Source organism: Prionailurus viverrinus, chromosome A3 (assembly GCF_022837055.1).
Source record: "Prionailurus viverrinus isolate Anna chromosome A3, UM_Priviv_1.0, whole genome shotgun sequence".
NCBI classification, from domain to species: Eukaryota; Metazoa; Chordata; class Mammalia; order Carnivora; family Felidae; genus Prionailurus; species Prionailurus viverrinus.
The window spans coordinates 105,989,597-106,015,524 of record NC_062563.1 but is presented as its reverse complement, the minus strand read 5'-3'; the positions used below and the strand labels follow the sequence as shown (position 1 = coordinate 106,015,524).

General features: G+C 39.0%; 1 protein-coding gene across 7 annotated transcripts in view; it reads left to right on the top strand.

Annotated features, from left to right (window-relative positions):
- The window catches only part of MTA3 (metastasis associated 1 family member 3), a 230,301-nt gene that overhangs the window by 120,099 nt on the left and 84,274 nt on the right, over positions 1-25,928 (top strand). For all 7 annotated transcript variants that reach the window (XR_007150767.1, XM_047851954.1, XM_047851953.1 and 4 more), the window contains 2 exons: positions 15,871-15,934; positions 18,762-18,879. Coding sequence is in view for 6 of the 7 variants with exons in the window: in XM_047851954.1 (XP_047707910.1) it covers positions 15,871-15,934; positions 18,762-18,879 (182 nt within the window). In the remaining variant the exon portion in view is untranslated. The remainder of the gene's footprint in view (positions 1-15,870; positions 15,935-18,761; positions 18,880-25,928) is intronic.

Genomic DNA, 25,928 nt, shown 5'->3' with positions numbered 1-25,928 from the left:
ACTGTTCTTGTGAAAAGTTTTTTGTTTTGGAAAAGACAGTCGTTGTTCATAACAAGTATTTGCTAATGTTCATTTTTATTTTAAATAAATGAGTAAATGTTAAATTTTTCTCACTTTGAATTTCTAACATGGTAAATATTGATTGATGTAACTCACAGAGGCAAATGTTCTTTGAGGTCCTCAATGATTTTTAGTAACGTAAAGTGATCTTGAGATCAGAAGGTTTGAGAACCATTGACAAAGTCAGTCTTGAACAAAAACTGTTAGAGATTTATATCAATCGATATTAAGACATTTATATAGTTACAGTAATTAAAGCAAGATGGTATTAATAAGTGGATTGAGAAATAAGTGGAACAGAATGGAAAAGCCAGAACAGACCCACATATATAATACAACTTGATATTTGATGAAGGAACCACTGCAACGAGAAGTCTTTTCAGGAAATGGTGCCAAGTCATTTGGGTGATTACAGGGGAAAATAAACGAAGGCTTCTGTTTTTCTTTCTTTCTCTACTTTTTTTTTTTTTTTTTTTAGATTTTATATCTTTAATTTTTTGAGAGAGAAAGAGAGCATCCTCACTCTCCAAGCAGGGGAGGGACAGAGGGAGAGAGAGAATCTTAACCAGGCTCCACGCCCAGTGGGGAGCCCTACTTGGAGCTCAATCTCACCACCACGAGATCATGACCCAAGCCAAAATCAAGAGTCGGTTGGAGGCTCAACTGACTGGGCCACCCAGGTGCCCCTGCCCTTGCTGTTTTTGTGACCAAATAAGGGTTTTGTTTCTTACCATTTGGATTTGCTGACTATATCCCCATTTTGTTCTTTACCATGTTCCATTCTCCCTCATATTTCTTGTGAATTGATAACTAGATATAGAGATGTGGTTCTATACACATGATGCATAATTGGTTTGGTATTGAATTTGGGGTTGAAATTTATTTTCCATCAAAACTTTGAAGGAATTACCCTACTGTCCTCAAATGTCTGTTGTCACCGAACAGTAGTTTTATATCCAAACTTTGCATATTACCTATTTTTTCCCTTCTCTTAAATCTTCTTTGAATTCTCTTACCAATAGATGAAAAATATAATTCTCTCTTTGTATCCAGAAGTTTCAGTGATGCCTCAGTATTGAGGATATTTGGTAGACCATTTTAATTGGAAGATACTGGTCTTCCTTCATAGCTGGGAAATCTCTATTTTTTTTTTAATGTTTATTTATTTTGAGAGAGAGATAGAGAAAGAGAACGCAAACAGGGAAGGGGCAGAGAGAGGAGGAGGGAGAAACCTAAGCAGGCTCTGTGCCATCAGCAGAGCCCGACTTGGAACTCAGTCTCATGAACAGTGAGCTCATGACCTGAGCCAAAATCACGAGTTGGCTACTAAACTGACTGAGCCACCCAGGTACCCCTGGGAATTGTTTTCCTAACATTTCTTTCAAAACTTTTTTTCTTTCTGGTACTTACATTGCGTATGTGTTAGCTCTCCTGGAGTTCTTGGTTTACTGTCTTTTCTCATATTTTCTGTTTTTGGTTCTAAGCTAAATCTTTGATTTTCATCTCCTAGCACATCTGACATTTTAATATTGCCAACTATATTTTAAAATTTCAGAGGCTTGGGGCTCCTGGGTGTCTTGGTTGGTTGAACGCCAACTTCAGCTCAGGTCATGATCTCGCAGTCTGTGAGTTGGAGCCCTGTGTCGGGTTCTGTGCTGATAGCTCAGAGCCTGGAGCCTGCTTTGGATCCTGTGTCTCCCCCTCTCTCTGTCTCTCCTCTCTCACTCATTCTCTCTCTCTCTCTCTCTCTCTCTCAAAAATAAACATAAAAAATGTTTTTTTAATTTCAGAGGCTCAAACTATGGAAAGAGCCCAAATGTCCATTTTTCCTATGAATGGATGGGCTTTGCCTGTCATTTAATTCATTATTATTCTGTTGAGACTCTAAAAATACTACCTTTCTTCCCCGTTAGAATGTTGGGGTGCCTGGGTGGCTCAGTCAGTTGAGCGTCTGACTCTTGATATCAACTCTTGATATTGGCTCAGGTCAAGATCTCAGGGTCTTGGGATCGAGTCCCACCCATGTCCCACCCACACTGAGCATGGAGCCTGCTTGGGAGTCTCTGCCCCCCTACTCAAAATAAATAAGTAAACTTTTACAAAAAAAGAATGCTGTTAAACTTTTCTCAATTAGGTCACTAAATAAATAACACTTTATAGTACTGGGATTTGTGCCTTTGTGTCTATTTGTGAAATGGAGTTATCAAACTGGGAAATGCAGTGTGACTCTGATAAGTTTATTCACCATTGAAAAAGACCTTTCCATCCAATTTTTTTTAAGGTTTATTTATTTTTGAGAGAGAGCGAGAGCAAGCACAAGCATGGGAGGGTCAGAGAGAAGGGGACAGAGGATCCAAAGCAGGTTCTGTGCTGACAGCAGCGAGCCTGATGAGAGGCTCAAACTCCCGAACCGCAGGATCATGACCTGAGGTGAAGCTGGGTGCTCAACTGACTGAGCCACCCAGGTGCCCCATCCACTTTCGGAAGCTGGAATTTTATTTTATTTTATTTTTTTTTTTGATTCATGTTTTACCTAGAACAAATAGTGTTTGAAGGTAGAATTTTTCTTTTAGGTGGTTATACATATCAGAGACTAATAAATGAACAATAATTGCCTATCTATAAGCAGAGTTGTTTTTATTTTTATTTATTTATTAAAAAAATTTTTGTAACGTTTATTTAAAAAAAAATTTTTTTTAACGTTTATTTATTTTTGACACAGAGAGAGACAGAGCATGAACAGGGGAGGGGCAGAGAAAGAGGGAGACACAGAATCTGAAACAGGCTCCAGGCTCTGAGCGGTCAGCACAGAGCCCGACATGGGGCTCGAACTCACGGACCGTGAGATCATGACCTGAGCCAAAGTCGGACGCTTAACCGACCGAGCCACCCAGGTGCCCCAACGTTTATTTATTTTTGAGACAGAGAGAGACAGAGCATGAATGGGGGAGGGTCAGAGAGAGAGAGGGAGACACAGAATCCGAAGCAGGCTCCAGGCTCTGAGCTGTCAGCACAGAGCCCGACGCGGGGCTCGAACTCATGGACCGCGAGATCATGACCTGAGCTGAAGTCGGACGCTTAACCGACTGCGCCACCCAGGCGCCCCCAGAGTTGTTTTTTAAACAAAAGAGTATTCCAGGAGTGCAAAGCTATAGTTAATAGATTAGAGTTTATGGGAGTAGATGGGTTTAGGAATTGGTATGGTTGGGGATAGTATATCCATATATGGTTTGAAGGAGTGCTGGGAGTAACCTGGTATCCAAAGGTAATGGATAATAGAGCAGATTTTTTTTGTGGTTGTTCTCGGGATCACAAGAAAATTGATCAGCCCCCTCCTTTTGAAGATGTAAACATTGGTCGGAAGAACAAATATTGTTAAAATGTCTGTACTACCCAAAGCAGTGTACAGATTTGATGCAGTCTCTATTAAAATACCAACAATATTTTTCACAGAACTAGAACACACAATCCTAAAATTTGTATGGAACCACAAAAGACTTCTAATAGGCAAAGCAGTCTTAAAAAAGAATAACAAAACTGGAGGTATCATAATTCCAGGCTTCAAGTTATATTACAAAGTGGTCATACTTAAAACAGTATGGTACTGGCATAAAAAGATAGACACAAAGATCAGTGGAACAGAATAGAAAACCCAGAAATAAACCCACAGTTATATGGCCAATTAATCTTTGACAAAGGAGGAGTGAATATACAATGGGAAAAAGACAATCTGTTCAACAAATGCTGTTGGGAAAATTGGGCAGCTAACTATGTGCAAAAGAATGAAACTGGGCCACGTTCTTTCTCCATACACAAAAATAAACTCAAAATGGATTAGAGACCTGAATGTGAGACCAGAAACCATAAAAATCCTTGAAGAGAGCATAGGCAGTAATTTCTCTGTCATCAGCTGTACAACATGTTTCTAGATATGTCTCTTGAGGGAAGGGTAATACAAGGCAAAAATAAACTATAGGGCTACATCAAAATAAAAAGCTTCTGTACAGTGAAGGAAAAAATCAACAAAACCAAAAGGCAGCTTACTGAATGGGAGAGGATATTTGCAAATGGCATATCTGATAAAGGGTTAGGATCTAAAATATATAAATAACTTATACAGCTCAACACCCAAAAAACAGGTAATGCACATTAAAAAATGAGCAGAAGATCTGAGGAGACATTTCTCCAAAGAAGGCATATAGATGGTCAACAGACACATGAAAAGATGCTCAACATCACTCATCATCAGGGAAATGAAAATTGGAACTACAATGAGATAACACCTCACACCTGTCAGAGTGGCTAAAATCAAAAACTCAAGAATGAACAAGTGTAGGTGAGGATGTGGAGACAAAGGAGTTCTCTTGCACTGTTGGTGGGAATGCAAACTGGTGCACCAACTCTGGAAAACGGTATGGAAATTTCTCAAACAATTAAAAATAGAATTACACTATGATCTAGTAATCTCACTACTGGGCATTTCCCCAAAAATCCAAAAAAAAAAAAACAACCCACCTAATTCAAAGGGATATGTGCACTCCTTTGTTTATTGCAGCATTATTATTGTTGTTATTATTTTAGAAAGAGAGAGAGTGGGGGAGAAGGGCAGAGGGAGAGAGAGAATATTAAGCAGGCTCCCTGCTCAGTGTGGTGCATGATATGGGGCTTGATTGCACAACCTTAGCTGAAATCAGAGTTGGACGGACACTCAACTGACTGAGCCACTTAGACGCACCACAGCATTATTTACAATAACCAAACTGGAAGCATCTCAAGTGTCCACTGATAGATGAATGGATAAAAAAGATGTCACACACACACACACACACACACACACGAATATGAATCAGCCATAAAAAAGAACGAAACCTTGCCATTTGCAGCAACATGGATAGAGCTAGAGAATATAATGCTAAATGAAATAAGTCAGTCAGAGAAAGACAAATACCATACATGATCTCACTCATAGGTGGAATTTAAGGAACAAAACAAGCAAAAAAAAAAAAAAGAGAGAGAGAGAGAAACCGACAAACAGACTCTTAACTATAGATAACAAACTGATGGGTACCATAGGAGAGGTGGGTAGGAGAATGAGGGAAATATGTGATGGAGATTAAAGCATACACTTAATCGTAATGAAAAACGTGGGGCACCTGGGTGGCTCAGTCAGACAGACAGCAGACTGTTGATTTTGGCTCAGGTCATGATCTCATGGTCGTGAGATTGAGCCGTATGTCAGGCTCTGTGCTGAGCATGGAGCCTGCTTGGGACTCTCTCTCTCTCTCTCTCTCTCTCTCTCTCTCTCTCTCTCTCTCTCTCTTTCTCTCAAAATACGCATTTAAAAAATCATAACGAGGGACGTCTGGGTGACTTAGTTATGTGTCCAACTTCATCTCAGGTCATGATTTCACGTTTGTGGGTTCAAGCCCCGCATCAGGCTCTCTGCTGATAGCTCAGAGCCTGGAGCCTGCTGCAGATTCTGTGTCTCCCTCTCTCTGCCCCTCTCCTACTTAGTGCTCTGTCTCTGTCTTTCAAAAATAAATGTTAATTTTTTTTAAATAATAAAAAATATATTCAAAGTTTAAACATTGAGGAGGGATATGTGATATATTGACATGGTTCAAAATCAAAATCTGGGATACACAATAAAGTGTCTCACTCCTATACAGTCCCCTGGCCCATCACTGTTTCTAGAATCTTACATATGCTTCCAGAAACAATTCATGCATATAGAAGCAAAGAAGTGTGTATGTTTGTGTCTGTAGTAAATCATGGAATAAATTGTGATGCTATTCTATGTTGTGAGCATGTTGTAATGACTCCTGTATGAGTCGTGTCTTTCCATAGTGCAGCTTTATTCAGTCACGGCAAGGTAAACACAATTGTAAAGCAGGTTTAGGATTCCAAACTCAGTGACATTTCACTATGTGTTCAACTTGCCTTAGTACAGGGCACACAGAGCAAAGCACAATACGAAGTCACACAGCAAGCAAGATACAGTTAGGGATAAGAAGTTAACGAACATGGGGCGCCTGGGTGGCGCAGTCGGTTAAGCGTCCGACTTCGGCCAGGTCACGATCTCGCGGTCCACGAGTTCGAGCCCCGTGTCGGGCTCTGGGCTGATGGCTCAGAGCCTGGAGTCTGTTTCCGATTCTGTGTCTCCCTCTCTTTCTGCCCCTCCCCCGTTCATGCTCTGTCTCTCTCTGTCCCAAAAATAAATAAACGTTGAAAAAAAAAAATTTAAAAAAAAAAAAAAGAAGAAGATAACGAACCAAATGCAAAGTCAGTCTGTGAGTGTGTAGTTGAGATCAGGCCTCAGTCCCATCCAGGTCAGCTCTTGGTGCTTACTGTGTATTATGTTCATTCAACCAGTGGAGCATCTCTGTTATGGTCACAGATCAGTCAGGCATAGCCTTCGGGAGTTGCCTTTTTAATGTGGTCAGATCATGGAAGGCTCAGCATCTGGAGAGTCTGACAGCTTGCTGCGAAGTCCTTCCTTTTTAAAGAGTTTTAGTTGGGCACCTGGGTGGTTCAGTCCATTAAGCCTCTGACTTCAGCTCAGGTCATGATTTCGCAGATCAGGAGTTCGAGCCCCCACATCTGGCTGATAGCAGAGAGCCTGCTTGGGATCCTCTGTCTCCCTCGGTGCCCCTCCTCCACTTGCTCTCTCTCTAAAATATAATAAATAAACATTAGGAAAACACAGTTTAGTCAGTCTTGGGCCTTTGCAGGTTTCTTCTTGTTATCAGCTCTTAGTTCTTCCAGACTCTCTTGGCTTTGCTCTGGTTATCAGTTTTAGATGCCATCAGCCTGTGGTGGTTTCAGTGATATCTGGTCTTAGCTGTAACACCCTTGGCTGCTTGTGTCACTGCTTGACATAAGTCACTGTTTATCTTGAGTGACTCCATCTTGCTTTCTACATTGTGCTTTTTTTTTCAGAGGGAGAGAGAGAGAGAGAGAGAGGCTTGCAACTGAGTGAGGGGCAGAGGGATAGAGAGAGAAGTAGGGCTCACTTGAAACGGGTCTCATGCTCACTGGATTCGGGCCTCAAGCTTACCCGAAGCGGGGCTCTTGCCCCAATGTTGGACTCGAACTCACAAACGGAGAGATCATGACCTGAGCTTAAGTCAGATGCTTAACGACTAAGCCACCCAGGTGCCCTATACATTGTGCTTTTTAAATGAAATATCTTGGGCATAATTCCATATCAGATAATAAGGATCTGCTTCATCTTTTCTATAGTTGTTTCATATGTCTAATTTATTTAATCCTAATTAATAGATACTTGGTTCATTTTAGCTTTTTGCTGTTAAAATAATACTGCATGGAATACTACGTGGCAATGAGAAAAAATGAAATATGGCCTTTTGTAGCAACGTGGATGGAACTGGAGAGTGTGATGCTAAGTGAAATAAGCCATACAGAGAAAGACAGATATCATATGTTTTCACTCTTATGTGGATCCTGAGAAACTTAACAGGGACCCATGGGGGAGGGGAAGGAAAAAAAAAAAAAAGAGGTTAGAGTGGGAGAGAGCCAAAGCATAAGAGACTCTTAAAAACTGAGAACAAACTGAGGGTTGATGGGGGGAGGGAGGGAGGGGTGGGTGGGTGATGGGTATTGAGGAGGGCACCTTTTGGGATGAGCACTGGGTGTTGGTTGTATGGAAACCAATTTGACAATAAATTTCATATATTAAAAAAAAAGTATAAAAAAAATAAATAAAATAATACTGCAAAGAATAAACTTTGGCATAGGTCCCTTCACATGTGCGTGATTGGGTGAAGATGTACAAAATAAGTCATATCAAGTAAAATAGATGAAAATCTCCTAATTATATTTTCTGGATTTTGTATTCATTCATATTTCTGTGTTGATCAAAACAGGGAGATTCAAGTAAAAGGATTTGTAATTCGTAAATTTAGGTCTCTTGAGGCCTTTTTTGTCATATTCCCAGAAAACAAAAATTTTTTGTGGGGGCGACTGTGTGGCTCAGTTGGTTGAGTGTCCAACTTTTGATGTCAGCTCAGGCCATGAACCCAGGGTCACAGGTTTAAGCCCCGTGTTGGGTTCTGCACTGAGCCTGGAGCCTGCTTGGGATTCTCTCTCCCCCTCTCGCTCTGTCCCTCTGTTGCTCATTCTCTCTTTCAAATTAAAAAAAAAATCTTTTTTTCAGTGTTAATTTATTTTTGAGAGATAAGGAGACACAGAATATGAAGCAGGCTCCAGGCTCTGAGTTGTCAGCACAGAGCCCGAGTCAGGGCTTGAATTCATGAACTGTGAATCATGACCTCATCAGAAATGTGATGCTTAATCAACTGAGCCACCCAGGCTCCTCCCCCCCCCCCCCCCCCCCCCGCAAATTTTTTTAAGTAAGCTCTACACCTGATGTGGGTTTGAACTCATGATCCCACATGCTTTACTGACTAAACCAGCCAGGCAACTTGAGAAAACAATTATTTTTAAATGTTTATTTGTTTTTGAGATAGCGCAAACAGGGGAGGGGCAGAGAGAGAGGTTCACAGAGGATCTGAAGCTGACTGCAGAGAGCCTTAAATTTAGTCACTTAAATTCACGAGCACCAACTGCGAGAACTTGACTTGAGTAGGATGCTTAACTGAGCCACCCAGGCACCCCGAGAAAACAATTTTTAAAAGACTTAGGTTTATTGAAAAATAGTAATGCCAACTTTTATTTTTAATTTCTTTTTATTTATTTATTTATTTATTTTGACAGAGAGGGTGCAAGTGATGGAGGGGCAGGGGAAGAGAGGAGAGAGAAGTGGGTCTCGTTTTTTACCCGAAGCGGGCTCCAGCTTACTCTCTGTGGGACTTGAGCTCGCGAACTGTGAGATCATGACCTCAGCCGAAGTCAGATGCTTAACAACTGAGCCACCCAAGTACCTGCTAACTTTTAATTATATAATGAAATAGCACTCCACTTGAATTAACAGACTCTTTTCAGTTTAGCTGTTAATGTTAACTCATTCGGAATCTAAAAAAATTTCTAATAAGGCAGTTTTCTTCCTGTACATTTTATTATGCCAGTATTTTAAGATGTTAGATTTTTTGCAATTTTATTGCTATTTGTAAACAATTTGAATTAGCGAAAATGATACTGTTGAAGAGTACAAGTAGTGTTGCTTAAGAAACTAACATTAAGGAAGTTAATTAGTGTGCGTAAACTCATAGGATTGCTTAGTGGAAGGATGTGAGAAAAAAAATACAGTGAAGAGAAAAATCGTATTACAGTTTAACATTCTTTTTAATGTGTATTTATTGAGGAGGTGGGTGGGGAGGTGGAGGGGCAGAGAGAGAGGAAGACACGGAATCCGAAGCAGGCTCCAGGCTCTGAGCTGTCAGCACAGAGCCCAACGCCGGACCTGAGCGGAAGTCAGAAGCTTCACCGGCTAAGTCGCCCCACAGTTTAACATTTTATTTTATTTTTATTTATTTATTTATTTATTTAAAAAAAATTTTTTAGGGGCGCCTGGGTGGCGCAGTCGGTTAAGCGTCCGACTTCAGCCAGGTCACGATCTCACGGTCCGTGAGTTCGAGCCCCGCGTCAGGCTCTGGGTTGATGGCTCAGAGCCTGGAGCCTGTTTCCGATTCTGTGTCTCCCTCTCTCTCTGCCGCTTGCCCGTTCATGCTCTGTCTCTCTCTGTCCCCAAAATAAATAAACGTTGAAAAAAAAAAATTAAAAAAAAAAAAAGTTTAAAAAAAATTTTTTAACGTTTTTTTTTTTTTTTTTTTTTTTCAATGTTTATTTATTTTTGGGACAGAGAGAGACAGAGCATGAACGGGGGAGAGGCAGAGAGAGAGGGAGACACAGAATTGGAAACAGGCTCCAGGCTCCGAGCCATCAGCCCAGAGCCCGACGCGGGGCTCGAACTCACAGACCGCGAGATCGTGACCTGGCTGAAGTCGGACGCTTAACCGACTGCGCCACCCAGGCGCCCCTAACGTTTATTTTTGAGACAGAGAGAGACAGAGCATGAACAGGGGAGGGGCAGAGAGAGAGGGAGACAGAGAATCGGAAGCAGGCTCCAGTCTCTGACCTGTCAGCACAGAGCCTGACGCGGGGCTCGAACTCACAAACCGCAAGATCATGACCTGAGCCGAAGTCGGACGCTTAACCGACGGAGCCACCCAGGCACCCCCACAGTTTAACATTTTAAAGCCCATGTGTTTAGCACACTTTCTCTTGAATGTTGTCTTTGTATGGGAAAATCTTTACTTTGAAAGGATCATTTTATCCTCTGTGGGTTGAAGTGTTTCTTTCTCCGACCAGAGTCCCAGTGCCGAAAAGCATATATTCTACGTGTTATCCTGCATGGTTGTGGAAGGGCCTTGGTAATCAAAAGTTTGTCATCCTGTCCCAGGGAAGAGGATCTTCCTAATAACTACTGCCTTCTTTTGGACATTCCACTTTGTCCTAGCTATAAAAGGGAAAAGTGGCACCAAGAGAAGGAGTTTTTCACCCTTGAATTCCTTTTTTGTAGTTTGTTTTATATTTGTTATCAAATCTCCAGAATCATGCCAACGCTTTGTTGCTTTGGCATTCTCTACGTACCACAGACAGAATAGAATGAGTTTTTCAAAACACTATGTGTCACTTGTCTTTGCAGAATCATCTTTGTTTTTGTTTTTGGCCTTCTTTAGTTTTTATTTCTTAACATCTGTTAAAGAAGTATTAGAAAATGTATCTTTAAATAGAAGTATTTGAAGGATTCCAGATTTCTTTCTCTGTTTTTGTCCTTCTTTTTATAGTCTAAAGATCCATAAAATCATATTCTTTCATTTATATCACTTCTATGACACAGTCCTTATGTGTTTGTTATTAAGATATAGTTAGCCCATGGTTCATCAGTTCTATAATGCAGACCAGTGATTCTCAACAAGGGACAGTTTTGTCTCCTGGGGACCATTCATTAAAGTCTGGGAAGATTTGGTTGTCTCAGCTACATGTGGGGGAGCTACTGTTATCCAGTTGGCAGAGGCCAGTGATGCTGCTAACACCGTACGTGCATGGGACAGCCCCCCACAGCAAAGAATTACCTGGCTTCACGTGTTAGTAATGCCAAGGTCGAGGGACACCTGCGTGGCTCTTTTGGTTAAGCATCTGACTCTTTGCAGCTCAGGTCATGGTCTCATGGGTCTGGCTCCCTGCTTGGGGTTCTCTGCTCCTCCCCTGTGTGTGCATGCTCGCTCTCTCTCTCTCTCTCTCTCTCTCTCTCAAAACAAATAAATAAACATTAAAAAAAAATAGTGCCAAGGTTTAGAAAACCTAATATAGAGTCATGGTAAATAATCTTTGCTTCCTTGGTATATATATTATTTATATAAATTTATGCACTTCATTTAATTAGGATCCCCCCTGTTACTTTAAATTTAAATAGTATTTTTTTTTTTAAGATTTATGTTAGAGTTTTTTAAATGTTTATGCATTTTTGAGAGAGAGAGTGCAAGCAGGGGTGGGGCAGAGAGAGACCGGGACGGTGCGGGGGTGGGGGGGTTGGGGGGGTGGACAGGGGATCCAAAGCAGGCTCTACACCAACAGCAGTGTGCCTGACACAGGGCTGGAGCCCACGAACCTCGAGATCATTACCTGAGCCAAAGTCGGACGCTTTACTGAATGAGCATCCAGGTGCCCCTAAATTGTATTTTTAAAAATCAAACATATGTATATAGCTGTGTAATAATATCCAAAGCAGCCATAAGCAGAGTCCCCCCAGCATAGTCATTTTCCTGCATTTATACCTCTCTTACACTGCTTACTCTTACTTTTTCAATTGTAGAAATTTCTGCTTTCTCTTCTCTATTTCCTTTCCGTCATGTTTCCAATATATCACAATTTTTCTTTAAGTTAATAATCAGTCTTTGTATTTTACGAACATGTAAGGATTCCCCACATATTCTTTCTTGTACAGCCTTTTGTTTTCCTTGGACTTAATAATTGTTCTGCCTTTGTTTTTCTTCTTCTTTATTTTTTTAGTAAGATATATACCCAATGTGGGACTCGAACTCATGACTCTGATACCAAGAATCACATGCTCTACTGACTGAGACAGCCGGGTGCCCCTTTTGCCTTTCCTTTCAATTAGTCTTCTAAAATGTAAAAAATTCTTAGTCCTTGCTTATCTTGAAAATGTTTTCTACACTTAGCTGCTGATTTTTTTAGGCATTAAATTTTGATTTGGGAGTCCTTTCATTCAGAATTTTGAATCTCCTTTTGTCCTATTTTACAGTATTGCTGTTGTGAAATATTTTCTGAAAGCATTTTGGATCTTTGAACTTCATTTTTTAAAAATTTGGATTAAATACTGTTTAAAACTGTCTGTTCGCTGAATTTCCAATCACAGAACTTAGCATTGTTTTCAATATGAGAAAATGTTCAGAATCCAGAACAACTGTAAGACTCATAAGGCCATTGAGAAAATGCCTTTCTATCATGAAAAACTATTGTCTTTCATTGAACAAGGAAAGTTTAGTCAGACTCTGCATCTGTAGTAGGGGTTTTTCAAGTTCATTATGCCTAACAATCACCGGGTGATGCTTGTTTTTCCATGTAGATTCCTTGATCCCTCCCTGAGATCTTTGGATTCAGTAAATCTGACTAAGGATCACCTGGTGATTCTTCCTAACCACGAGGATTTCTCGATCCCTCCCCAAGATGTTCGGCTTCAATAAATCTGGTGTGACACTAAGAAATTTTCATTTTCCTAAGCAGGGACCCTGGTGGTCCTGCACTATTATTCTACAAGCTGGAGTGGTATGGAACCGAAAGTCTTTAGGCACTGGGGAAATGGATGCTAATTTAAACTTCTTCTTTCATGTATACAGATAGGTAGCATCTTTAAATAAATCTGTAACCTGGGTGCGCCTTTTGCATGTGGTTTTTGAATCTGTGGGAGTATACTGAACATCCTGTTAAGCAGATAGGCTGATCAGAACCTGCCATTAAACACAGGATTGCGTTGTGTCATAGTTATTTATTCACATGTCTCTCTGTCCCAACACCCTGCCCAGTTTCTGAAGCAAACAGAGTATGTTTTTAAAACCTTTTTCAGTGAAAAATTCTGTGTTACTGTATATAGTTGCTTGTAGAAAAGCAACATAAATAATTATACAGGCCTGGAGTGATTTTTCTTCGTATTAAGGTCTTTGATGTGTTTTATGTTTATATCGTCATGTTTGGGTATCTTTGTTCTTTACGGACTAAAGTATGGTGGAAGAGCACAATTAGGGTCATTGCTTGAGATTCAGCATAAATCAGTTGGGTTATCTATATTCACCGTTTGATAATAGTTCCTTTAGTTTGGGGTTAGCTTAAAATTCATCCTATTTCTTTTTCTGTGAGCCAAGATTTGTTCAGCATAAAGGAAGCCAGCTCTTTACATCTCTTTTTAAGCTACCTTTATCAACAACTCTTGGCGTGGTAGTACATCTGTTAATTACATATTCATATTTACTTCATAAAATAATTCTGACTCAACTTCCTGCTTTGTTAGCTGTGAGTATATGTATTTGAATATTTTAAGTATCAGATTTTCATTTTCCTTTTAAAAAATTTTTTAATGTTTTTTTATTTTTGAGAGAAAGAGACTGAGCATGAGCAGGGGAGGGGCAGAGAGCGAGGGAGACCCACAGACTCATAAAGAAGGCTCCGGGCTCTGAGCTGTTGGCACAGAGCCTGAGGTGGGTCTCAAACTCATGAACTACGAGATCATGACCTGAGCCGAAGTCAGATGCTTAACCCACTGAGCCACCCGGGTGCCCCTCAGATTTTCATTTTTAATTTGGGAGAAAAATACATAGCTGCGGTAAAGAAAACTTACAGATGAAAAATCATGCATTATTTTTTTCATCTTTGCATAAAAGCTACATTAACCCAAATAACTTGTATTTTAGGTTGGCTGGGTATCCTCGTGATTTTGCAGTCCTGTTGTATCTCTAAAAGAGTACATAACCAGTGTTTTCTTATCTCCTAATATAAATATGAAAATAGTGGTTTGATGATTCAGTTTAAATGCTTTTGTCATTTCAGACAGTATGGAAGAAACTCTTAAGTAGGCTGTATTGTTTGTGTAAATTCTCAGTGTCTGTTAACCCTTGAAATTCAAGTGACTGTTGAAGAAAGTGGTATCTATTAAGATGACATTCAGCTTTTGCTCCTCTGCACTTAAAAAAAAAAAAGTGGCTTTAGAGACCTTTAAAAAACAAGATTTTATTTCTTCTCGGTAATTAAGTATTAAATGTTAGAAATATTGCTTTGTCAGCTGTTGCAGAGGCAACAAAAAAACCTAGACGAAACCTATTTTTGGAAACCCACTTATGCACATTGCATGTGTTAGGAGCACACACACAGGTCACAGAAGCTCTTCTGTGACAGCTGTAGATGTGCAAACCTCAGCGGAGCAATTTCCCTGCTCGTTATTCTGTCCTTTCCACGAGCATGTCAGGTAATTGTTGACTGTGAGTGTTGTTATATGCTCCGAAGTAATGTTAATTTTTCTGCTTCAGTAATTTGCATGAATAAAATATACTAGAAAAACCAAAAACCCTTATAACTCTCGCTAACTAAGTTAGAGATTTGAGAAGATAATATGGAAATAACACATGTTCTCAGAAGTCTTTTGAAGTTATATTAACTATAGATGATTACCAGAAAAAGATGTTTTTATGAGGGTTAAACTTTTTTAAATTTAAGGAATATACATTTGGAAAATGTTCGGTAAACTGTAATTTTTGACCTTTGTGTTAGTGTTTTTTACATTTTATTTTGCTTTTGGTAATCTTTTCCTTTGAATTGTTTTTCACTCTGGTGTTCCAACAGCCTGCTCTTTTAGCCTCCCATTCAATGTATATGTGACGATTTGGTTTTGCTTGTTATTTTGTGGGGAGCAAGAAGTGACTTTTGTTTACAAAATCAAATAACATTATGGCATTTAAACAATATTTTGTGAGTCCTAACCAATTATCTGTAACTTGAATTGTCTACCAAATTTCTCCTGTTAAATTTGTAGGTCTACAGAATTTTTCAAGATAGTGAGGATAATTGAAAACGTATTTGTAATAAATGCCTCTACTTGGATAACTTCAGTTTTTCTCAAGTCTGGACAAGACTGTTTTTTGTTTTTTTAATAGACATTCGTTTTCAAACTCACACCAAGGGCTGTGATCAAAGGTAAATGCCATCAGACTTCAAGGTCTTTGAATCTGTAGATCTTTATTTTGCCCCCTACTTTATAGCAGTGTATTTAAATTTTAACTAGGTTTTAGAGCAAGGTCAATAAAGGCAAGCTAGTTAATCCTGATGAATGTATATTATTTTTAGGTCCTCATATGCAGTGGCTACTTAAAAAAAAATCCGAAGATTATTTAGGTACTGGTTTGCACGGTGAAGTCTTTGTCTAAAGACTCCTTGTATAAAATCACCTCATATTAACTTTTTATAGATTCAGAAACTCACTTTTAATACGAAGGTTTCATTGTACTCCTTTTTTTTTTCTGTAATAATTAGAAAATACCCGTGAAGTGTTTTATGTCATAAAATTTACTGCCTAACAACAGTTCCTTCCACAGGTTAGCCTCGCAGTAAATGCCTACAAAAACAGTCTTATTTTTTATGTTCTACAACACCAGGATTGTAAAGCGAGTCTAAGTGTACACATTTACGTATATTTGTAACTGCTATCTAGTTTCTTAATAGTAACTTTACATTCTGAATATTCCTGACTTTGTATATGTCATCGATGTGAAGGTGAGGTGGCCTTTCTGACATTCATTCACTTTTTCCCTTTTTCAACAGGGGAAAATGCAGTGTTGCCCTTCTGAATGAGACAGAGTCAGTATTGTCATATCTTGATAAAGAGGTAATTCACAATTGCACTTATTTATGTTTTTTTTCCCCCTTGATTTCACATGAAGCCCATACCTTTAAATGTATTTCTTCTTGTACCAAACTATTGCACCGGGAGAGCAGCATTATATAAAAGTGTAATGACCAGAATACTTTTGGATAATTTTATTTTTCTGGTTAACTGAGAGAAGAGTTGGCAAAAACTTCTGTGCCGTCTTTTTAAGCTGGTAATGAAAGACTTTATAAGGTATGATGATGTAGTTGGTAGCAGTAGAAATATTTTTGGCTTTATGAAATAAGTGACTTTTGTGTACTCAATCCTCCTCCCTGTTTTTTGTTTTTGTTGTTGTTTAAATAAAGAGTTTTTATTTTAGGCTTTTTCCAGATGAGATCCTAGCACTGGTGGTCTGCTTTCTTTCCTAGAATCTCAATAAACTTTGTCAACTACAAGTGTTTCCTTCTGTGAACTTCAACAAGAAACATTTTAAACATATTTTCACAAGTTGGGTGAGAGCATATACTTCATTAGAAGGAGGAAATTCCTGTAAACAGAATATTCCACAATGAGAAAATTTTTACTGTTGACATTTTAAGATTTAACCTTTATAGTTGCATGATGTTTTTGTTTTCCCAAATCTTTATGTATGTATGTATGTATGTATGTATGTATGTATGTATGTATGTGTGTGCGTGCGTTTAAAGAATTAAAGGGGTATATTAAAAAAAAATTTTTTTTTAATGTTTTTTCAATATTTATTTTTGAGAGACAGAGCATGAGCGGGGAAGGGGCAGAGAGAGAGGGAGACACAGAATCAGAAGCAGGCTCCAGGCTCTGAGCTGTCAGCACAGAGCCCGACGCGGGGCTCGAACCCACGGACTGTGAGATCATGACCTGAGCCAAAGTCGAATGCTTAACCGACTGAGCCACCCAGGCGCCCCCCCCCCCAAAAATTTTTATTATACTTAAAAGTGTTGTCCCTGAAAGGATTGATGCAGACATGTGGAACTACTGTACGTTAGAAAATTGAACAGAGAAAACTAAGAGGAGGTAAATGTTCAAGGCAGAAAAAAGGTTGATAGTCTTTATAACTTACTCTTGTGAAATTTAGAAAAGAAGGTAATAGTGTTTGTTGTCAGTCAACATGTGGAAAATAATATGGATAAAGAGAATGCTCAGATGTTACCATTAGTTCATAGAGCAGGAATAAAAGGAGGAAACATGAGTATGTTTCAGTCTATTTTACTGGTGTATTTGGCTGTTAAGACAGTGTAATTTTTTTAAAAACGTGGTATCTTTGCTGAACTCAGGAACCTGAGATCAAGACCTGAGCTGAGATCAAAAGTCAATGCTTAACCAACTGAGCCACCCAGGCACCCCTTAAAGGACAACTTTCTAATCACAATGTTTTCCTTTTAGAAAAATTAACATTACCTTTTACATTTTAAGCGATTTCCCATATTGGCACATGTAAATTTAAGGAGTCTTAAGCAACTTTTGTGGCCCTAAGTAATAATTTCATTTTATTCTGCTGTATAGTATGGCAAAATCCCATTTTTCTAGAATACTATACTAACATGTTTTACACAATAAAAGTGACCAGAAGTATGTGTACTTTGAAGGCCCATACTGTGCCAATGGCAGCAGCGTCAGTCACCCTAGTAACATTCTTTGTTGCTCCTGTCTTACAAAACAAACAATTCTGATTACATATTGATCTCCCTCCATCAGCCTATTGAGCAGGTTGGTTTATGTATTCTGCAGATTTTTTTTTTCTTTTCCCCAGGTAGACTTTTTTTTATATGCATAAATTGTCATATTGTTGTATTTGATTCTTTAGTCTTTTCTTCTGACCGTGACCCATGCAGAAGAATTCTGAATGGATGGTATCGCCTTGTCTGTTTTTCTCCTTTCCCTTTATCACAGTCTGTAAGGAGAAAGCTTTACAATCTGGTAGATTATCTCTTATTTGTAGCTTGCTCGGCACGGTCTTGGTAAAGTGCTGATGGTAGGAGCAGACCCCTCCAGCATATAATGCAGAGAGTTGTATAGTAGATAACCCTCAGAATCATAGCAGGAAGCAGGGACAAGACCTTTTAAGACCTCCAGTAGTGATGCAGAATTCAGCAAAGGCCTGGTGGCCTGGTCATTTTATCCATTAGACTCAGTAACTAGGGCTTTTTTGCGTTTTAAAGAACCTTGGAAAGTTGGTGGGTGTGCCCGTGGTGGTAGGTAGTTACATTTATATGCCTATTTATATATAAATATGAATGTTTCAGGATTCAAAGGAGAACTGCAGAGTTGGAATTAATAGATGCTCCGTGAAATAATACAATGTGACATTTTAATTAGGAAACTGTATGTAAGCTCAGCTCTTCTAAACTTTAATGTGAAATGTGTATCCATTTGAGTATGTTGATGAAATGTGGGTGGACACTCCAGAAGTAAGGGCGCCTTGTGTCCTCGTTGTTTGGTGTGGGCTTTAGAGATTTAAATGATTGCTTGATTCAGGTGTCTTACCTTTGACTTAGAGCTTAGCTTTGCTAGCTCAGAATCTGTTTTAGAGCAGTTCATTTGTTTTCTTTTAGACTAAAACAACAAAACTTTATAATCTACCTTTATTGAATGCTGTTTGTTTTTTGCTTGATTTAATTTTACACTGTTTTACATGATGACCCTAACATTGTTCTCTTCTTCAAGATTCATGAATTTATTCACCAAAAGGAAATTTTATATACTCTCTGAAGTTTTATGATTTCATTATCATGACATTGGCCTCATTACTTTATAAAAAGTAGAAGGAGTTGAGCTTACCTAGATATTTTCTGTCATTTTTTCTCAGGATACCTTTTTCTACTCATTGGTCTACGACCCTTCAGTGAAAACACTATTAGCTGACAAAGGTGAAATCAGAGTGGGACCTAGATATCAAGCAGACATTCCAGAAATGCTCTTAGAAGGTATGTTTTCCTTTGGGTTTCAAGTCCTATGAAAACAAATATATCTTGAAACTCAAATATTCTTTTCCACATACGGGAGAAACGTCTTTTGGGCTAAAGTTTAAAAGTTACAAGTTCTTCCCCTTGTAGAAATACAACAAATAACAACAGAAAATAATTTATTTGATCAATTGTTTGATTTTTATTTTACATTTTTGTGAGTTTTCTGGCTGTGTTTTCCTTTTAAATGCAACTTCTAGAATGTTCGTATCGTTGAACTTGTGTCTTCATGTGATATGTACATGCCTTGAAATCCTGAATGCTCCTAAATCATCTAACTGAGGTGCCTGGAATCTAGTGAACAGTTATGTTTTGGTGGGGATTTGGGCTAATCTGGGTAGTTATGTACTGGAGAGATTCAGAGCTTTGCATTTCAAAAATATCTTCCTAACAAGACAAATTTTTCTTTCTCCTGTTAAAACTGTACACTCAAAACCTTTATTTTCTGATTTCAAAAGTAAACATTCTTAACATTAAAAAATGAAACACAGAAATGTATAATGTAGGAAATGAACACCATCTGCTCTCCTTCATTCCAAACCCATATTTAATCACTATGGTCGTTTCGGGTGTGTTTATTTGGTTCACGCTGGCTTACCCTCCGTCCAAGAAGGGTCCACATGCAGTGCCGTGTTGCATATGTTACTCTGCAACTGCTTTCTTCAGTTAACCGCGTAACTTTAGTACTTTTCCCTATGAGTACAGTGACCTTTATTCTTTTCACTAACTGTGCAGGTCTTAAATTTGCGTGGATGTACTATAATTCCCTCTTCCAGCCCCCTATTGGTAGACTTTTAGGCATTTATGTTTTCGATGTTACAAATTGATACTGCTAGAAAAGCTATACCTATATATTTTTTTCAAGCATAACTTCTTGAAAGTAAAATGGTATATACATTTTACATATTGAAAATGCTCCTTTGCTCTTCAAAACGACTGTTACTATAGTATGAAAGAACCAGGTGCTTTCACCAACACTGATTATGAGGAATTTTTTCACCCTCCATTTTTTAGCCACATTTTGATATGTAATTGTCTTAGAGTTTTTTGTTTTGTTTTGTTTTAAAATTGAAATTATGCTTGCCCTAGTTATTTTTAGCCTTTAAATTTCTTGGGCTTTTTCTTTTTTCTTTTTTTAATTTTTTTAATGTTTATTTATTTTTGAGAGACAGAGCATGAGTGGGGGAGGGACAGAGAGACATACACACACACACACACACACACACACACACACTCTGAAGCAGGTTCCAGACTCCGAGCTCCGAGCTGTCAGCACGGAGCCCACGGGGCTCGAACTCACAGACCATGAGATCATGACCTGAGCTGAAGTTGGATGTCTAGCCGACTGAGCCACCCAGGCACCCCTTTCTTTCTTTCTCTCTCTCTCTCTTTTTTTTTTCTTAAATTGTAAAGTTTATTTATTTTGAGAGAGCGCTCACATGAGAGCAGGGAAGGGCAGAAAGACTAAAGAGAGAATCCCAAGCAGACTCGGTGCTGTCAGCACAGAGCCTGGCTCAGGGCTCGATCACACGGCTATGAGATCATGACGTGAACCAAAATCAAGATCCGGATGCCCCACTGACTGAGCCACCCAGGCACACTCTTTTTTAGAGAGAGAGAGGGAGAGGGAGAGAACACACATTCAAGCCGGAGAAGGACAGAGGGAGAGGGGGAGAGAAAATCTTAACCAGGCTCCAAGTTGATCACGGAGCCCAATACGGTGCTCAGTCCCACAACCGTGAGATCATGACCCAAGCTGAAATCAAGAGTCGGACACCAAATGGACTGAGCCACCCAGGTGCCCCATCTTGTGCTTTTTCTACTTGGTTGTTTATCTTTTTATGTATTGGCAAGAATTACTTGACTACTAAAGGTAAGCAAACACAGAGAAGTATTTACTTTGTCTACAAGGATTATAAACCTCTCCCCCACAGACCTAATTATTTGATTAAAAATTTTTAATAGTGACTTTAAATTTAAATATATTTTGTTTTTTATCATACAAAAGTTTGGGATTTCTTAGTCTTTTCCTTTAAGGTCTTTACGATTTGCGTTACTCACCAAAAGGCCTTCACTTTTTGTTTTTGCCCCCTGATTATTAAAACATACAAGTACTGCCAGGGGTGCCTGGCTGGCTCAGTCGGAGGAGCATATGACTATTGATCTCGGGGTCGTGAGTTCAAGCCCCATGGTGGGTGTAGACATTACTAAAACAAACTTTTTTTTAAATGTTTATTTTTGAGAGAGAGCAGTAGTGCGAGTAGAGGAGGGCCAGAGAGAGGGAGGGACAGAGGATCTGAAGTGGGCCCTGCACTGATAGCAGTGAGCCCGATGCGGGGCTTGAACTCTCGAACGGTGAGATCATGACCTCAGCTGAAGTTGGACACTTACCAGGCTGAACCACCCAGGCACCCCGATCTAAACTTTTATAAAAACATAGGAGTTCTTCCATATGTTCTTCTCTCTCTTTACCTTGTCACACTTCTAAGAAAATGTATGCAGAAGAGTTAAATCAATAGATACTCAAGATAGAGTGTGAGAATTGTACACGTTGGTGTCCGTGGTGGCTGTGAATAATGCCAGGCTGCAGTCATCTGTGTTTTCCTGAACTTAAGTGCCAGGAAAAGTCAGTCAATAAAGATTAAGCTTGAAGAACAGAACGCCATGTCTGTACTCACCTGTGTTTGGAAATGATTTTGAACAGATTGAGAGTAGTGAATCAGTTTATTATAGGTTGAGAGATTGCATTCATTGATGTTCTCATCTGTGCAAATCAGTTTATCTTCCAGAAGGAATTTTTACATCTTTAGTCCTTAATGTTTGATGTTAGACTTATATCTCTGTACCTAATTGTTCACTAAACATTTTATTCCCCCCGCCAAAACCTTGATGTTTAAAATTAATAAACAGTGCTGTAATGAGTACATTGGATAATTTTGTGCTCTGGATATAACTGGCAAATAAAGTAGAATTGCTGAGTCTTAGGGCATGTATGTCTGAAATTTTATACAGAATGCCTAATTGTCTTCCAGGTAGTCATTGACAGGTGGTGGGTTTTTCCCTTGTTTTAATTAAGGTATGATTTATACATAGTACACCCCACCATTTTTAGTGAGCAGTTCTGTGAGTTTTGGACAAAGGCGTATGTTCCAATTCGGCAAGTCCATCCGTGCACAGGCCAAAAGCCAGGAAGGTCCTTAGTGCTCATGTGTGCATAGGCCTCCAGCCCAAGTTCCGCATCCCCTCAGCAGCCTTTGTCACTCCTTCCTGAACCCCAGTCCCTCCCATCTTTGAACTGTGGAGATCAGTCGTTCATGTTATCTTTTATACTATTTTTTATTATTTGACTTCAGAAATTTTAAAATCAACACTCGGGTATTGATTGTGTGGTTCTCCCTTGAGCACTGAGCATACGCCCTGATGTATAGAGAGCCTAGAAATTGTGTATTGCTCGTGGAGAGATAAATGCTGAACCAAGTCATGAAGTTGGGATGTTTCAAGTAATAGTGGGCAGAAGAATCAGATCATGGAAACTCACAAGTTCCTGTTATCCAGAAAACTATTTAAATATGGTATTTACCCCTGAAAGGCATAAAGTCTGGTTAGTGTGATGTTACTTGGAAAGCATATCTACTTAGATTAGCATTTTTTAAATTTTTATTTAAATTTTTTTAAATTTACATCCAAATTAGTTAGCATATAGTGTAACAATGATTTCAGGAGTAGATTCCTTAGTGCTCCTTACCCATTTAGCCCATCCCCCCTCCCACAACCCCTCCAGCAACCCTCAGTTTATTCTCCATATTTATGAGTCTCTTCTGTTTTATCCCCCTCCCTGTTTGTATATTATTTTTGTTTCCCTTCCCTTATGTTCACCTGTTTTGTCTTTAAAGTCCTCATAGGAGTGAAGTCATATGATTTTTGTCTTTCTCTGACTAATTTCACTTAGCATAATACCCTCCAGTTCCATCCACGTAGTTGCAAATGGCAAGATTTCCTTCTTTTTGATTGCCAAGTAATACTCCATTGTGTGTGTGTGTGTGTGTGTGTGTGTGTGTGTGTGTATACACATATGTACACACACACACATATACACACACACACACACATACACACACACACACACACACACCACACCTCTTCTTTATCCATTCATCCATCGATGGACATTTGGGCTCTTTCCATACTTTGGCTATTGTTGATAGTGCTGCTATAAACATGGGGGTGCATGTGTCCCTTCGAAACAGCACACCTATATCCCTTGGATAAATGCCTAGTAGTTCAATTGCTGGGTCGTAGGGTAGTTCTATTTTTAGTTTTTTGAGGAACCTCCATACTGTTTTCCCAGAGTGGCTGCACCAGCTTGCATTCCCAAGCATTTTTTTTTTTTTTTTTTTTTTTTTTTTTTAAGAAAGAGCATGAGCCGGGCGGGGGGGGGGGGGGGGGGGTGGGAGGGAGGGAGGGAGGGAGAGAGAGAAAGAGAGAGAAAGAGAATGAATTTAATCAGGCTTCATGCTCAACACGGAGCCCCATGCAGGGCTTGATCCTATGACCCTGGGATCATGACCTGAGCTGAAATCAAGAGTCAGACACTCAACCGACTAGCCACCCAGGAGTCTCTACCTAGATTAGAATATTTAAAAAAAAAAAAAAAAAAAATTAGGAAACAAAATGATACATAAAATGCAATAATTTATTCTATGGTTCTTCTCAAACCAGACTTGAAGTTCTTATTTGTAAGAGGAATGATTCTTAACAGCTTGTAGCATTTGAAGAGTTGTACCAGCTCTCTGACAAAGGCAGACTTTATGTTTAAAAAATGTGACTAAATGTTCATTTATATAACGGATCTTTTATTTAATAGATTTTTTAAATGTTTATATACTTATTTAGAGAGGGAGAGAGCATGTACACATGAGAGAGAGTGAGTGGGGGAGGGAGGGAGGGAGGGAGAGAGAGAGAGAGAGAGAGAGAGAGAGAGAGAATTCCAAGCAGATTCCATGCTCAGCATGGAGCCCGACACCAGGCTCCATCTCAGAACTTGAGATCATTACTTGAACTGAAATCAAGAGTCGACTCCTAGGCTTAAGTGAGCCACCCAGGCACCCCTCATCAACAATTCTTTTTTTTTTTTTTTTTTAATTTTTTTTTTTTCAACGTTTATTTATTTTTGGGACAGAGAGAGACAGAGCATGAACGGGGGAGGGGCAGAGAGAGAGGGAGACACAGAATCGGAAACAGGCTCCAAGCTCTGAGCCATCAGCCCAGAGCCCGACGTGGGGCTCAAACTCACGGACCACGAGATCGTGACCTGGCTGAAGTCGGACGCTTAACCGACTGCACCACCCAGGCGCCCCCATCAACAATTCTTAATTGCCTTTAATATAGTGTTTCTCCTGGCAGTCTTTTGGGTGGGTGGTTACAAACTTTATTTAGGTAATGGAATCCTTTGTCCAGATGAAACACCCTACAATATGACCGTAAATAAAACAAGAAAAGCCTGGCTATTAGGGATGAGGTGAGAGAGAAATCCCCATTGAATCTCTTGAGCTACCCCAGTAACTCTCAGGATTGAGAGAATTACATGCTGAAGGCTGCTGTTCAGTGCTTCTTTCTGAGTCCTGTCTCTTCATCATATAGTCAGAATCGCCAGATAAACCACACAGTTAGAGGTGTCTTTGACAAAGTCCCTTTGCAACATAGTATAACAATGAGGGCTCCACTGTATTTTCTTTCCTTTTTCCCAGTTTTTAGATTTTAAAATTACTTTATTGCAAATTGTGCAATAATTTGCAAAGTGAAAGTGAAAGTCCAAGTAACTGAAAACAAAAAGTAGTCCCTTAGATCATCCCTCTTTGCCCATTGTTAAACACTGTTATTAATTTAACATGTTCTCCAGTTTGTTATATAGCTACTGTATGTATAGATCCATGAAATTGTATTCAATGTTTCATTGTGTAATAGATGATAGATCCAAGTTTATCTATCTCTTATTATAGAACAAGTTTCCCTTCATTGTTCTTTCAAATATCCTCTGTGTGTGTGTCAGTGTGGGGAGGTGTCTCATCTCAGAGATTTTTTTCCCCCCTGACTGTTGAAGTTTTTCATCAGTTTGTCAAATTCTTCCCTCCAGAATTCATTAGAATTTGGATTGAAATTGTATTAATATTATTTATTCCTTTGGGAGGCGACTGGTCATTTCATAATATTGAGTCTGTTTCTCTGTGTCTACATGGGTCTGTTTCTGAGATTTTTATTCTGTCCCACTGGTCTGTTTGCCTGTTAATGCTCCAATAACTCACTGTTTTAATTATAGTGACTTTGTAGTGTGTGGTAATATCTGGTGAGGCTAATTCTCCTCTTATTTTTCCAAATGAATTTTATTATCAGCTTGAATCTTTCTTAAGTATGTCTATTGGAGTTTCAGTTAATTTAGAGGGAACAGACTTTTGATGGTTTTGAAAAGTCTTAATTAGAAATAAGGGATGTCTTTTTTTCTTTCTTCAAGGCTACTTTTGGGTCTTGTGGTTTTGTTTTTCTTTTTTTTTTTTTCTTTCTCGTTTCAAGTTATTTAACATATATGGTAAAATTGGGTTCAGTTGTAGAATTCAGTGATTCATCACTTACATATAACACCCAGTATTCATCACAAAAAGTGCCCTCTTTAATACCCATCACCATTTAGCCTGTCTCCCACCCACCTTGTCCATCAACCCTCAGTTTCTTCTCTAGAGTTAAGAGTCTCTTATGGTTCACTTCTCTCTCTCTCTCTCTCTCTCTCTCTCTCTCTCTCTCTCTTTCCCTTTCCCTATGTTAATGTTTTTTCTCAATATAGTTTTAGTCATATAGATTCTATATATTTCTCATTAAGTTTATTTTTAAGTTTATAATTTGTTAGCTGTAAGTATTCATCTGTAACAAAGAAAAACAACACATTTTTCATCATAAATGAAGAAGTCACGTTGGATTCTTATTTGAGCCTAAAGCATTTAGCATATCCAAGATGTTTC